Source organism: Pithys albifrons, chromosome 1 (genome assembly GCF_047495875.1).
Source record: "Pithys albifrons albifrons isolate INPA30051 chromosome 1, PitAlb_v1, whole genome shotgun sequence".
NCBI lineage: Eukaryota > Metazoa > Chordata > Aves > Passeriformes > Thamnophilidae > Pithys > Pithys albifrons.
Window position 1 is genome coordinate 116,946,348 of NC_092458.1, and position 15,044 is coordinate 116,961,391.

The 15,044-nt window shown below is 45.3% G+C and overlaps 1 protein-coding gene across 3 annotated transcripts in view; it reads left to right on the forward strand.

Moving 5' to 3' along the window:
* FCHSD2 (FCH and double SH3 domains 2) overlaps positions 1–15,044 on the forward strand; it is a 95,142-nt gene that overhangs the window by 61,586 nt on the left and 18,512 nt on the right. For 2 of the 3 annotated variants that reach the window (XM_071564839.1, XM_071564849.1), the window contains exons 9-13: positions 4,921–5,043; positions 7,357–7,452; positions 8,452–8,523; positions 13,252–13,368; positions 14,756–14,860. In XM_071564839.1, the coding sequence (XP_071420940.1) occupies positions 4,921–5,043; positions 7,357–7,452; positions 8,452–8,523; positions 13,252–13,368; positions 14,756–14,860 (513 nt within the window). The remainder of the gene's footprint in view (positions 1–4,920; positions 5,044–7,356; positions 7,453–8,451; positions 8,524–13,251; positions 13,369–14,755; positions 14,861–15,044) is intronic. The other variant, XM_071564858.1, reaches the window with a different exon arrangement.

Genomic DNA, 15,044 nt, shown 5'->3' on the forward strand with positions numbered 1-15,044 from the left:
AAGGGAAGAGCTGTTCACGTTATTTTAATTACAGCCTTCAGACTCAGTTCTCTGTCCTCCCTCACTGGTGCTTAGGAGGAGTGGAGGCAAAGGATGTGAGTGAGATCCCCTGGGAATAAATGGGAATGGACTTCTGGGCACGTGGAATTCCCAAGTGGTGTTTGGGAAACTCAGATTCATCTTCCCTGCTGCTCTCCCTTTGGCACTGCCCCTGTGATGCTTTTCCCTTTATTATTGGGGGCAATTTCTTCCATTGTTCTGTAATTCTGTAGTTATTGAAGTGACTCTGAGTTGGTTTCCTGTTAAGAACATGTTGTTTATTACAAAAATGCCTAATAATTGGATGTGGTCCTTATATTTCAGTTGACAGGCAGAGGGTGTGTAGTAAACCTGAGGCAGAGTTCAGGACTGGGTTCCCTGTGGGAAATACTCTCTGCTCAGTGTGTGCCATGGTGAGAGATCCTTCTCCAGGCTGGGGTAGAGGAGCACACTCAGGGCCCTTGGCTGAAGAGGCACTTGGGTGTTTCCCAGCCTTTTTCATGGGATTCTCTTCCTGCCTTTTGCTCTGCTGGCTTTGCTTTTGCTCCTTCTCAGATTTTTATATCATGTCTCTGCTCCTGAGATATTGCCCTGGAATATCTTGTGCTTCCTGCTGGGAAGAGTGTACTTGGGAACATCATGAGGTCGTTCAGGATGTGGATTTAAGGAAAACAAAACAAAAGGGAACAGCAGAAGTGAATTATCCCAACAGCAACAGGACAGTGAGAGAGATAAAAACTCCTTAAAATAATTCAGTGTGGAAATGCAAAGGCAGCAGAAGGTGGAGAGGATCTTTCTGTAGGGACTCTGAAAACCTTCTTGGCATCTTCATGGTTTCCTCTGGATCTGCTGTGACAGATCCATGTCCTTCCTGTGCTGGAGCTCCAAACCTGCTGGATCTCACTGGGTTTCAGATGTTCCCAGACAGAACTAGGGATACTTCCAGAACAAGCTGGATCTGGCTCTCCCTAAAGGAGACTCAGCCAGCTTTGGATGTGTAAGATCCTCCCAGGATACAGATAATTTTTACAGCCTTGGTTTATTATCCTGTTTTGCTTTGGATCCAAACTGTGGCTGTTTTCCCTCCAACTTCAACTCCTGGTTTTACAGAGCTAAAACTGGGATGGTCCTTTCTCCTGGAATGCTGAGTGAGTCCAGCACTAACTTTGCTCCAGAGAAGAGGGTTGGGCTTTATCCTCAGCTTTCCCTACTTCCAGGGCCACTGCCGGGGCTTTATTCTGGCTTTGGTGGGAATTCAGATCCAGGCACATCCAGCCCTGATTCCCTCCTGTGCTGCTGGAGGAGGGATTTGAGCCCTGACAAACCGTGCAGGGATGGAGGAGCTGCAAAGGGAAAAGAAGAAACTTTTCTTCTGTACTGGGAGAAATTGATGCCCGGGAGAAATTCCTCCCAGGAATCAGCATTTTTAAGGGTAAAACACTGTGGAATGTAGCTGTTAACTGCAGAGGATGGGATTTCCTGCCCTTCCTTCCTCTCCTCACGTCCTTGGGAAGTGGCTGGGATGTGTCCCAGACCTGGATCCTGCTGAGGTGGCACATCCAGCCGAGTCCAGGCCCTGGCTTTGGTACCTCTGACTTTGAGACCAGTTTGAAATTGTCACAGAAAAGGGGATTTGTTGCTCTTCTTGGGCTGAAATACAGAGAGAAGGTTCTGTTCCTCCCCTCTCCCAGCCCCCTGAGGGTGGAGGCTGATGCCCAGACTGTCAGAATTCCTGTTAATTTACCTGTTATTCTCCATATCCCAACCCTTCCTTTTTATATTCCTTTTCTCCTCTCTGGGTGTAAAAATTAAAACTCTTGCTGGAGTTTCATTGACCCAAACCATTCAACTGAGAATTCCCAGACTTGGGGGATCTCACAGTTGATTTGATGGATTTTAGGCATGAGTTTTAAACTCCCAAAGCTTCATTCAGCCTATTTGCTCTGGAATTCCTGTTTTGGTGGGTTGGGGAGTGAGGAGAAGTTTGGAGTGTGGGACAGAAAATAAGGGATGAAAATTAAGGGATTAAGGAAAGGGTGTTTTTAATTGCAAACTTAATTCCGTAGAACCACAGGATGGTTTGGGTTGGAAGGGACCTGAAAGAGCATCTCATTCCAGCCCCAGTTTGATCCATGGGGATTTATCCCAAACTTTGGGGCAGTTTGCAAACACGTAAAACTAGAGCTGCTTGTTTGAAAATACATAATTATAATAATAATTATTATTATTTTTAATTATTATTATTATTCACAGATTTTATTCGTTTCTGTGCCAGACAAACACAAATAGAATGCCAGGAATATTTCAGAAATAAATGAAATAAAAGGGAAAACTCCCCTCAGTGGCTTCCTCCAATAACTATTGGCCAGTTTTTTCTTTCTGGTTGCTTTTAATATGAAAAATACTCAGTAGTTTAACTTGTTCTCTGTCTTCTCCAAGAAACTCAAATTGTCATTTTGCAATGAGTGTGGCTGAGACCTGGGAATGTTCTGGTGCAGAGACCTCAATGTAAGGACAGAAAACATTCAATATTGGGTCTCTTCTGCATCTAAATGAGTAACAATGTCCCAAAGTGTCCCAAAAATAGCTCAAATAATTTCATTTACCACTTGGCTTTTGAGGGAATTTTTATTAAGTGTAAAGTTAATAAAGCAAACTCATCCAACTTCCCAAAATGTTCAATACCATCCCCTGAAATAAAAACCTCCTGAAAATGGTGATCTCACCTGGGAGTGACATTTTCCTCCTCTGTAAAGTGCCAAGTGAGACTTGGATGTTGAAATGGGGACAATGTCCTTGTCCTGTGCCCTCTGTGTGTGGTTGTATTGACTGGAGTTAATCTTTAGGATTTATAAAAATTCAGTTTAATTTGCTTGAGTATAAAACCAGAGTTGTAGTTTTTGGTTATTTTGTGTATAAAAACACACTTTAATTGTGCCCACTGCCCTTCAGTTCTTTCTTCTCAGCCCTAATTTCAGCCTTATCTTCCCAAGCTTGTACTGGGGATGGAATTTCACACCTTCAATATGACAATTTCACTGGAAAGAGATGATTTCTTTAAAAGCAACGACTTTTTTCTCTCCTTGCAAATTGTCATTCTGTGCTACTTAACTTTGTATTATCTTGGCTTTGATGCCAGATTTGTTTTTTTTTTATTAAAACCCCCTTGGTTTCCTTTTGAAGTTGACAAAAAGACAGGTTTTCCTGGGCTTGTGATAGTTGAGGGAGTGATTTAATGCTCTCCTGAGAGGCAGGAGGAGAACAAAAGCCATTGTGGAGGAACAATGGCTGGTGGATTTTTGGAATTGATTTTTTCCCCCCTTCAAGTTGTGTGATGAGGAGTTTTGAAAAGCCTTTTTCTTTCAGAGCTGAGCTTTGGGTCGGAGAGTTTGGAATAAATGGGAGTCAGATGATCCAATCCCATGGGGATGTTCAGTTAGATCATACAACCCCTTTGTTTTAATATCCTCCCCTCCAGCTTGATGGAATAATTACCATTTTATAGAGTGGATTAAATCCATTGGAAATGTGGAACTTCCCAGTCAAATCCTGGGATGGGACGTCCCCGTTCCCTGTTGGTGGGACGTCCCCGTTCCCTGTGCTGGGATGTTGCAGGAGTGGGGCAATAACCAAATGAGTATTTCTTGATTTATTTTATGTTCCTCAGCACCCAAAATGCAGCTGGAGATGGATGAACTGCTTGTGCTCCACGAGGGATAAATTCCAGGGAATAACCATGTGTGGGATTCCCTGGAAGCACCAGTGCTGTTGGCACTGCCTGTGTTTGGTGTGGGAATGTCCTTGGAATGGGGTGGGAGCTCTGGTGGCACCCAGGGCTTGTTCCTTCAGGGGTAAAAGCCCAGGGAGTGTTCACACCCTCCATCCTCCTGCTGTTCTGGGAATGTGCCTCCTCCTCAACAGGGAATTCCAGGAAAGCTGTGCCCACTCCAAACCTGTGTTTGTGTTTTGCTGTGGGGTTTCCGTGGATTTGCTGTTGGGAATTTCCTGGTTTATACCTCAGGTGAACATCCCAGCTATTATTACATTGTTCTTTGAGCAAGAATTTTTGGAAAAATTCTGGTTACCAGAGAGTTTGGTGGAGCTGACCCAATACTGATCCTGGAGCAGTTATCCCATGGCTCTTTCCTAGCCTTCTGCTGGGTCCTTTTGTTCCTGGGAGCCTCCAGGAGCTGCCCTGTTCATCCCAAGCTCTGGATTATTCTGTGGAATCATGGCATGGGTTGGAAGGCACCTCAAAGCTCCTCTTATCCCACTCCCTGCCCTGGGTTTGGACACCTTCCACTGGCTCAGGTTGTTCCAGCCTGGCCTTGGACACTCCCAGGGTTTGTGTCTGATTTCTTGTCTGTTCACCTTGTCTTAAACACTGGCCTTGGTTTCTCTGGGGCATAAACTATTTCCTAAGTCTTGCACAATCTCACCCTTTTTCTGCCCCTGATTTTCAAAATGATTTAAATAATCAGAGTCAGTTTTCTGTAGAAATACATTTTTGAGTCTGTTGAAATGGAGTTTCCCCCATTTCCGTGTTCAAATGACTGTCTGGGGAGTATGATCTGGTTACAAATCTGTCTCATCTATATTTAAATGTATGTAGGGCTGAATATTTCAATGCAATTATCAGTCACTTGCAGGGTTGATTGGAACACAGAACTTGCACTAAACCTGTAACCTGCTCCCTGTGATGGGATTTGACACCTCTGGTTGCAGCAGAGTTGGGGCTTTGCTGTCAGTGCTGAGCTTGGGACAAACACACGTGTGAAAAACTATCTGAGCACCTGAAAAGTCTAAACATGACTCTGAATAAACCCCACCTGGAAGTGCTTCCTGCTTTGCTCAGTATTCCTCAATGCTCTCCCCTCACAGGCCCTGGATGGAAACATCTCTGACCACCTCAAGGACTATTTGGTGGCTTTCAGCAGGACCGAGCTGGAGACGTGCCAGGCTGTGCAGAAAACCTTCCAGTTCCTTCTGGAGACTTCCAGCAGGGTGAGTGGGACTCAGAGCCTTTGTACCCCAGACCTTACAGCTCACAGAGGCTGCCAGGCTCAAGGTTTCCTTCCAAAGTTGTTATTTTTGGTTTCTCCTCAGTGGTGTTGAGTTAAAAGACACCACACAGGATAATTTGGGTCCTTAAATAATTCATCTATTGGGAATAATAATAATGATGATGATGATAGTGATAATGATGATGATGATGATTATGATAATAATAATAATAATAATAATATGCTCAGAGGAGCTGCTTTGGTCCAGTCATAATCCTCCTTTATTTTTTCCCTTCCCTGCCCAGGAACAGCTCCTTTGCACAGGGAGTGTGTTTTACTCCAGTTACTGAAGAGTAAAAGCTTTTCTAAGACTTTCCTTACTCACCTGCAGACAGGTGATCTCAGCCCTTTGGAAATGTAAAAGGAGGGTTTGGAAAACTGGCTTGGAATTGGCTGGGCAGCAGCTTAAAAATAATCAAAATACCATTTTATCTCCTGTTATAAAGGACTGCCAATAATTTACCTTGGGGTGTCTCACTTGGGGTTCAAATACATTCCCCAGAATGGTGGGTTGGAGTATTTGAACTAAATCTCTAGTTTCTGTGTATTTGTTTAATATTTAATATTCTGTTAAAGGTTTCGTCATTTCTGTATGTTCATAATTAATATCTCCCTGCTGTCCCACATCCTTGGTGTTCCCAATCCCTGGAGTGCTGCATTTTCTGAAGCTCCATGGGCTGTTTTGAATCCCATTTCTGGGAGGTTTGTGGGAAGAGGACAAATAATTTCCCTCATGCACATCTCTGACTGTGCCTTTGCTTCACATGGGCTATATTTGATTTCAAGTCTGTATTGCCATTGCCTTCCAATAAACCAGCTGTGTGAGGACATTGATTTAATGTCTGAAGAGCAGCCAATCCCTTTGGGAAGTTTCAGTTTAATCCCAGGAACACCTTGTTGCTTTGGAGGCTTTTCTTTGTCTCAGTTGTCAAATACATTGTGCAAAATGCACCATTGACTTTGCTGGCCTTGCACATTTTCCTGCTCTGGTGTCAGTTGTTCTCCTTTCTTGTGCCTTTGAGGGAGAATCCCTCGGGATTGGTGTTGCAGGGATGGCTTTTCCTCCTTGAGGAACTGAGTTGGGAAGGCAGAGGTCTGTGGTGACAGTTCAGTGGAGGTTTTCACACCCTTAGTAACTATTTTTTGGGTTTTTTTCCTACTTGATGTTCCACTAATTCCTCCATCTGGCATGTCCAGGGCTGTGCTGCTGTCAGCATGCCCAGGGCTCCAGAGGGCTGGTTAATGCAAGAGCTGTTGAAATGAAATGGTGTTTGTCATCAGGGCTGAGCATCAGCTGAGCCTGCAGATGTTTCCTTCCTCACTATTTTCTGCACTTCTATTTCTGGGAATTCCTGGGTCAGATCCCTGTCTGTTCCCCCCCCCCCCCCCCCCCACTGGAATGTGTTCATGTTCAACTGCTCAAATTGGAGCCCTAATTATGGACTTTTCAGTATATTTTTGGCCCTGGAGGGCTGTTTATTTTCTTTAACTGATGATGAATTTTCACAGCTCTGGATTTCAGCACCACTTTGCTGTGTTAGACAACAAGTTGTGTTTCCCATTCCATCCAGGTCATGCACAATGCTGCTATTTCTGCCTAAATCAACTTTATTATCTACTTTGTCCAGTTTGGGAATACATATTTATAATTCCATGCTGCTGTGTATTCATTTCCTTCAATTGGAGCAGTGAATGCTCTCAGAGAGCCCTTCAACCAGTGCTGCTATTTTTTCATGTTGCAATCACTGAGCATTTCTTTGTAAATCTCTGTAAATTGGGACAGAAGAGGTTTGTTTAGGGATCTGTGTCATGCTTTCTGAAACATGTCATTAAACAAATTTAGGAGCTGAAGTGGTTTTGCTTTACATAGCACACACTTGGAGAGTTTCCTCTGAAAGCAACTTAATCAAGAGAGATGAAGTTTGGGACTGCTTTTATTGTGCATTACTCCAAATAGTCTTTTCAGCTCCCACAACTGATCATTTCTGTAAAATGAACACATCTCAGCCTAAGGAAGAGCATTGCACAAGGAATTATCCCCAAAGAGGGGTCAGAAATGCTGCTGGCAGTGACACCACGTTGTGCCTTCTCCTCGGGGGCTTTTGCCTTATTCTGTAGGTCAGTGTTGTGTTTCAGGTCCTGTATTTCCTTCCAAGCTCTGCTGCAGCACTAACTCTGTTTGAGGGGCTGGTTTTGCTCTGTGGATGCTCCTCAGGTGCCCAGTGAGGATCTAAAAGGTGTTGTTGCCCTTCAGGTGGTTCGGGACTCCAACCTCCAGCTGTTCCTGCAGGAGAACTCCGTGTTCCACAAACCTCAGCCCTTCCAGTTCCAGCCCAGTGACAGTGACACTGTAAGAACCCTTCACAATTCCTTGGCCTTGCTCTGCTTTGGGTGGATTTGATTAATAAATGGGGGAGAGGACTGTGCTCACTGGTGTCCCACATGGGTTTAACTTCCAGCTGGATTTTTGGGAAGGAAGGAGCTGCTGGCAGGAGGTGGGTGATGGTGATAAAACCATCCAACAGGCTCAGTGTCATTCACAGGAAAAGAGTGGGTTTTGCCTTTTTTTTGTGACTAACAGTCCTGTGCTTCTCTGCTTTCAACCTAATTCTGACTAAATTTTGTTGCCTTTTTATCCTGCTGGGGAGTTTCTCATCATATTCCCTGGGTTCCAACCTGTGTTGTCACCCAGTGAAGTGTCTGCACACTGAAACTACTCAAGGAGCAGTTAGAGGTACACAGGGGGAGTTATTAACTTCAAAACCATCCTGGTGAGGCACTGCCTTCCAGAGCAACCTCCAGAAATACTCTCTTGGTGTATGTCTTGCTTCCAAAGCAATGGCATTACAATTGAGTAAATTGGAGTATTTAAACACATTCCCAAACTCCCCTTGATTGGATTGTCTCTGTCCCATCCACATTAATGTTATTTTAGGGAATAGCAGTTTAAAATAAGTCTGGGCCTTTAAAAAAATACAACTTTTTCTTCCTTGAATTCACTGGTGCCTTGATTTGGACAGCAGTGATGGGAATTTCAGGTGCTTGAATTCCAGCCCCCTGTTAACAGCTGCTAAAAAGGGATTTTCCAGTCACCCCAACAGCTCTGCCACAGTTCTGTTTATATTCCCCTTGCAACAAAGTGTGATCCTGATTTTATTTCCAGCTCCTTTTTGTCAGTGTGATTTTTGGGGTGTCCTGGAGCTGATCCTTGGGGGTCCCTCCCAGCTGTGCATATTCCACGATGAAGTTTGGGGTTGTTGTTAACACAGTTCCAATCTGACTGTCTTTCCTGCCTTTCTAACCTTTGCTGCTGTGTTTCCATCCCTTTTTGTGAAATCTCTGCATCCAGAGTTTCAATGCAGTTCAGCTGGTGGAGATTGAGCCCTCACCTGTCAGTGCTATGAGAATGACAATAGCAGAGGTACCTGGTGCCATTTGTGTCCTTGTCCCTGTGCATGTGGCTTGGGAGGCTGGATTTGAACTCTGTGAAGGTGGCAACAGAATGCAGGATATGGTTCCAAAACAGTAAAATAAATACAAATTAATTCAAATAAATAAAATGGATATAAAGTAGGAAAAGGAAAAAGAAAGGGCTTTGTTCAAAATGAGACTTCAAGCAGGAAAAATCCAAGTAGGGTGTTATTCCTGGGAGCAGATTCCCAGTTCTGAGCACAGCCCTTGGCACTGCTGCTGGGATTTGGGGATGAATTCCTGTGGTTCCTGCCCCCCTGGGAGCTCCTGTGCCAGCTGAGGTTGGGGATGCACTGAGGAAATGCAGCCCTGGGACTGATCTAATCCTGCTCCTGTTCCAGAGGGTGTCCCATCCCATGTCCAGCAGGGCTGTAATTCCCTCCTGTTAAACCTTTCAGCATGAACAGTGATGGGATTCCTTGGCTTGTGTGTCCCCACTGGGGATTTTTGTGCTAAACTGTCCCGGCCCCTTCACCTGCAGTGACTTCTTTACCTGCCAACCCCCCTGGGCTGCAGAATTCCCACATTTCCTCAGGGCTCTGCAGCTTTTGGAGCTTCCAGCTGCCACTTTTCCCCAAAATAATTAAATTATCCCTCCTTATGATCCATATAATTCCACTCAGGGGGCAGGATCCCCCCTGGATAACAGGCTGCACATCCCCAATTTTTACTCAGTAAGGACAAGAGACCGAAGGCTCTTGGTGGGGCTTTTGGGTTGGGCAGAAATTGGGTGGGTTTGATTAACCAAAATTAAATTGCAGGATAATTATCAAGCATTCTCTTGCCACGTGTTTGCACATCTTGGCCTTTGGTTCCTGGGGGTTGTGCCTGGTGGTGTCACACCAAAGGGGACAGAAACCCAGAGTGATGAATTAATTCATCCCATGTTGAGTGTTCTCCACCCACGGGGGCAGAGCCTGGAGAAATTGGTGTGAAAACACTTTTTAATTAAATATTTTAAACATTAAAATAATTAATTCTTTCGTTTTCTCAGTCTTTTCATAGCAGAACAGACTGGGTTTAAATACAACTTTTCTTGAACTGGCTTTAAGTATAACTGTCTTGAACTTAAATATGAAAATAAGTCATTATTATTTAATTTTCTCAGTCTTTTAACACTACAGCAGACTGGCTGTTTGGCTAATTTTTTGAACATAAATATATTAACAATAAATATATTAATTAATTGTATCAATCTTTTGCTACCAGAGCAAACTGGGTTTAAGTATAACTTTTTCAAAGGGAAATATATAAAAAAATAAGGATGTTATTTAATTTTCTCAATATTTTAATATCAGAAGAAACTGGGTTAAAATAACTTTTTAAAAGTTAAATATATATTGAAAATAAGTTATTATTTGATTATATCAATCTTTTAATACCAGAACAGGCTGGTTTTAAATATAACTTTTTTTTTAAGCGAAATATATTAAAAATAAGGATATTATTTAATTTTCTCAATCCTTTAATATCAGAACAAGCTGGAATTAAGTAACTTTTTAAACTTTTACAGATATATATATATACACACACGTATATATAAATAAAAAATAAAACTTATTACTTAATTTTATCAATCTTTCGATCCCAGAACAGGTTGATTTTAATTTAAAAAGTAGTTTTTGTTAACAAACCCCAGTACTTTTCAGAGTTTGGATAGTTTGGGAATATTTTGCTCTAAAAAATAAAAATAAATTAAATAAACAAATGCAGTTATGGTGGGACTGTTTTTTCTGAAAAAGTCCCAGGAATTCCTTTGTAGGAGCCCACATAAATTTAAATGGAATAACTTTCTTTATTCCCTGCCTGAGAGGATGTTCCTTATCCTCCTTTGTTTAATAATCTATTATTTTAAACTTTTATTAATATCTTATTAATTTATCATAATTTATTTCTATATTATAAAGCAGCAGTAGCAGATTGGTTTGGCTTTAGCTTTATCATAATATTTAGGTGATAAAATAAAATATTATATCACATCATATAGTGGCTGTAGGTCCTTTTTTATTCTCCTGAGTGGGAAAAAAAGCCCTGTATGGGAATAATTTGATTTTTAAAGAAGGAAAAAGCCCTCTATGGGAATAATGTCGATTTTTAAAGTGGGGGAAAGTCCTGTGTGGGAATAATTTGATTTTTAAAGGGGGAAAAAGCCCTGTATGGGAATAATTTGATTTTTAAAGGGGGGAAAAGTCCTGTATGGGAATAATTTGATTTTTAAAGGTGAGGGGTGTCCTGTTGGATACACTGAGACCTGACTTAAAATGTGGGCCAGGCCAAGCTCCCTCTGGGCCAAAGGAAATTCCATCAGTTCTGCTCTAACAGACTGAAACAATTCCTAAACTTGACTCAGGGTTTATGAGAACTGCTGAGCTGAGCTCAGACTTGTGTGAGAAATGTCCTGTGTGTTGCTGCCTCCTCCCAGAGTGTTGCTTTGCAGCCCTGGGTGGAAACCTCTTGTTTTCACCTCTTTAAAGACCTTTTCATTCCTTTTTCTGCGTTGGCCCTTTGCATGCAGTCAATGTTTCTGCTTCTTCCCTTTGTCAAAGTGACTTTTTTTTTAGCCTCCAGCCTCAAAAATAAAGAAAAAAATAACTTTGAGGTTCAAGAGCCAAGGGGTTTTATATTTTTATTTTAAAGCAGTGCATGTCCAGCTGTAAGTGGTAAATAAAACTGCAGGATGTGTTTGCAGCACCACTGCGGGCACAGAGGGCAGTGCCACGTGTTTGCAGCCTGAGCTCATTGTTGTTTCAGGACCAGCCTGTGGGCTTTGGGGCTGGCTGGAGCCTCCCAGCACTTTCCCTGGGCTTCCTGGGTCATTTTCAGCACTGAGTTTGCCCTGCAACCCAAGCCCTGGGGGATGGCACAGTGCCCAGCTGTGTTTGGCTGGGGGGGCTTGGCTCTACCCTCCTTCCTTGGCTGGGAAGGATGGGTGGGGTTCCCTCTCTTTGGGCAGGAGAGGGTGGATTGGGTTCCCTCTCTTTGGGCAGGAGAGGGTGGGTTGGGTTCCTTCTCTTTGAAAGGGTTAAATTGAGGCACAGGCTGTGGTGCCACCACTGTGTTGCAGTCCTGAAAACACTAAAGCAAGAGCTTAATTTAGGGGCTCAGGTCAGGACCAGACCCTGCAGCTCCCACACCTCCTTCCCTTCGGTGTCCCTGTCTGGAGGATGCACCTGGATCAGCTCTTTTCTTCTCAGGTGTCTCAGTGGCTGCTGGGTTTTCATCCCCCTTTCCCTGAGGGGTCAGACTTCCCAGGTGATCCTTGAATCCCTCCTGAAGCACAGGTCAGCCACCTCCTGCTGCTCCTCTGCTCCCAAGTTCCTCCACAGCCTCCTTGAGTCCAGCAGCTCCTTGTGCAGGTCAGGTGGAGTCACGTCCCTCCCAGCCCCACCAGCTCCATGGATTCAGGGAGCATTCCATGTCCTCCTGGCTTGGGGACTGTCCTCAGCCAAGCATCCAGACTGGACATTTCCACAGCTTGTCCACCTTAGGGAATCCTGTTTTCAGCTTCTTCCCCAGAAGACTAAATTTTGCCTCGAGATTCTTCCTCTTGCTTTTGCTTCTATTTTTGGTGTTCACCCAGGCAAGTTTCACCCAACTCTTTTCCCTACCCTATTTTTATGTTGTTTTATTTCTGGCCTGCTTGGGCACTGCTTTCTGAACAACTAATCTGACCACTCTGATCCAAACCCAACCCCTTAATTTCTCACTGTGTGCACCCTTAGGAGTGGCCACAAAGTCTGCATTTGTTTTTCTGGTCAAGTGCTTCTGATAAATTGATTAAAAACCAAAGCCACACTTAGGATAATGCAGGAGGGGTTTGAGTGACTGAAAAGTCTGGAGTCTGTCTTCAGAAAAATGAGCTGCTGAGTGGGAGCAGGACCAATGGGAACATTGGGAATCCCTTCTGGGATGTTTCATGGGATGGTTTAATAGGATTCTGCTCAGGTTTGTGGCTATTCAGACTCAGGTGGGAGCCACTTGTACTTGGGAGTCAGTGGGACATCCACTGGGAATAAACTGAGGCCCAGTGTTATCCCAGGGATGGGACAGGATTATATACAAGCAGGTAGAAGCCAAGTTAGTGATTAAATGGAGGGGGATGGGTGGGAAGATCTTCACCTGCAGCTTCCCCTTCCTGCCTCTTCTCACCCGAGCTGTCCCTGTGCTTGTCACTGTCCTCCTGCCCTTCTGGGCTGCCTTGTCCAGCAGCTCCTTTTACTTCTAAAACTTCAAAACCCACCAGGACCATGGCAGGGGGTGGCACTGGATGAGCTTTAAGGCCATTCTGTGCTCTTTGCTTCCTGTGATGATGTTTCCTTCAGAACTCAGGTGAATCTTTGGATAGTTGTCCTTCATGTCCTGAATCAGTGGGTGCCTGTGCCAGTGTTTCAGTTGAGTTCCCAGTGGCTTCCATTGCAGTGGCGCTATGGTGGTGTCCAGTGTCCCACTGATGTTCCTGAAGTGCTTGAGTTGGGAATTCCTGTGAGCTTTGCATTTGGAATTGGCCTCCCACAGCCTGGTCCCATCCCAGAGTCCACTGAGATGTCCTGCTCGTGTCCTCCTTGTTCCCTATGAAACAGGAGCTCACATCACCCCAGGTTCTCCTGCAGGAGATGCCCCTTGCTGCCCAGAGCCCAGCCCAGAGTGTGCCCCCCTCACACCCCGCTGTGTGTTGCAGAGCCGGCAGCTGGAGTCAGAGACGGGCACCACGGAGGAGCACAGCCTGAACAAGGAGGCGCGGAAATGGGCCACGCGTGTGGCACGGGAGCACAAGGCCATCGTGCACAGCCAGAGGGTAGGTGGGCAGAGCTGTGCCCTTGGGCTGGGGCTTGGCAGAGGCAATCCCTTCCATCCTGAGATGAGCTCAGTTGGTTAAAACTTGGCTGTAATAATGCCAAGGTCATGGGTTCAATCGCCTGTGTGGGCCATTGACTGAAGAGGTGGACTTGATGATCCTTGTGGGTCCCTTCCAACTCAGAATAGTCTGAGATTGTGTGATCCATCCTGTGCCCTCTCCCTGCTGTTTGCATCCAGCCTTCCTTGGTTTGCAGCTCCCCAGACCATTGCTTAGTCAATGTGTTTTGTTGTTCCTGTAGGAATGTGCAATCAGAGCTCCTACTGCACTGCAAGTGCCCACCCTCCTCCTGCTCCAATTAGGCTTCCCTTATCTCCCTGGGGTTCTCTTATCTCCACCCTCCCATGTCTTTATCACCCACATTCATTGGGGGATCAGAAGGCTTTTCAACACTGGGGAAATCCCAGCAATGTGCACTTCAATAGGAAGGTATAAAATTGAGTGTGTTGATGGATTTATTTCTGCCCCTTTGGCTCAGCAGGACCTGGAGGTGCCTTTGGACAGCCTGGCTGGGCCATCACGGGTTTGGGAAGATGTATTTGAGGGGTGGGAATAAAGATAAAGAGGCAGCCATGGAGGAATCTGTTGTGTTTTCACCATATTCTGCCTCATTCCCCAGACATTCCTACAGTTCCAGCCCCTGAGCAGGGAATCAACTGCAGAAAAACATCCAGAATGTTCTCCTATCTCTAAACTGGCTCCAGGGAGACCTGAGAGCCCCTTGCAGTGCCTAAAGGGGTCCAAGAGAGCTGGAGAGGGACTGGGAACAAGGGATGGAGGGACAGTACACAGAGAATGGCTTCGCACTGCCAGAGGGCAGGGATAGATGGGATATTGGGAAGGAATTCCTGGCTGGGAGGGTGGGCAGGCCCTGGCACAGGGTGGGCAGAGAAGCTGTGGCTGCCCCATCCCTGGGAGTGTCCAAGGCCAGGCTGGAGCAGCCTGGGACAGTGGGAGGTGTCCCTGCCCATGGCAGGGGTGGCACTGGGTGGGCTTTGAGGTCCCTTCCAACCCAAATCATCCTGGGCTTCTCCATTCCTGACACAAACATGGAGCAACACACCCTTTCAAATACAGAATTCCAACAAACAGACAAGTTGTCTCATACCACAACACTACGTTTTGGTGAGGCTCTTGAAGCCTTTCCCTCAGTGGAATTCCCAGGTGAAATTCCCTGTTTCCAAGTGGTGCTTGGTCATCATCTTGTTTTTCCAGGCTGGACCATCGCTGGTGAACCCCAGCATGTGACTGAACAGTAATTGCCATGAATGTTTGCCCTGGCAGTGTCTGGCTGGCACTGACCCTGTGTGTGTCCCTGTCCTGGCAGACCCTGGAGGAGCTGGAATGCCACGGGCCGGTGCTGTCGGAGCAGAGCCGGGTGGAGCTGGAGCAGAAGATGGACGAGGCCAGAGAGAGCATTCGCAAGGCTGAGGTGAGGGGGAGTCCCTGGGGCACAGCCATGGCAGTTGCAGTGTCAGGAATCAGGGAATCTGACATATCCATGTTCCAGCTGGTCCCTTTGGGTGCTGCAAGTGGGGATTGCAGTGTTAGAAATCAAGGAATCCTCTGGCACATCCCTGTTCCAGCTGGTCACTTTGGGTGGGGATTGCAGCATC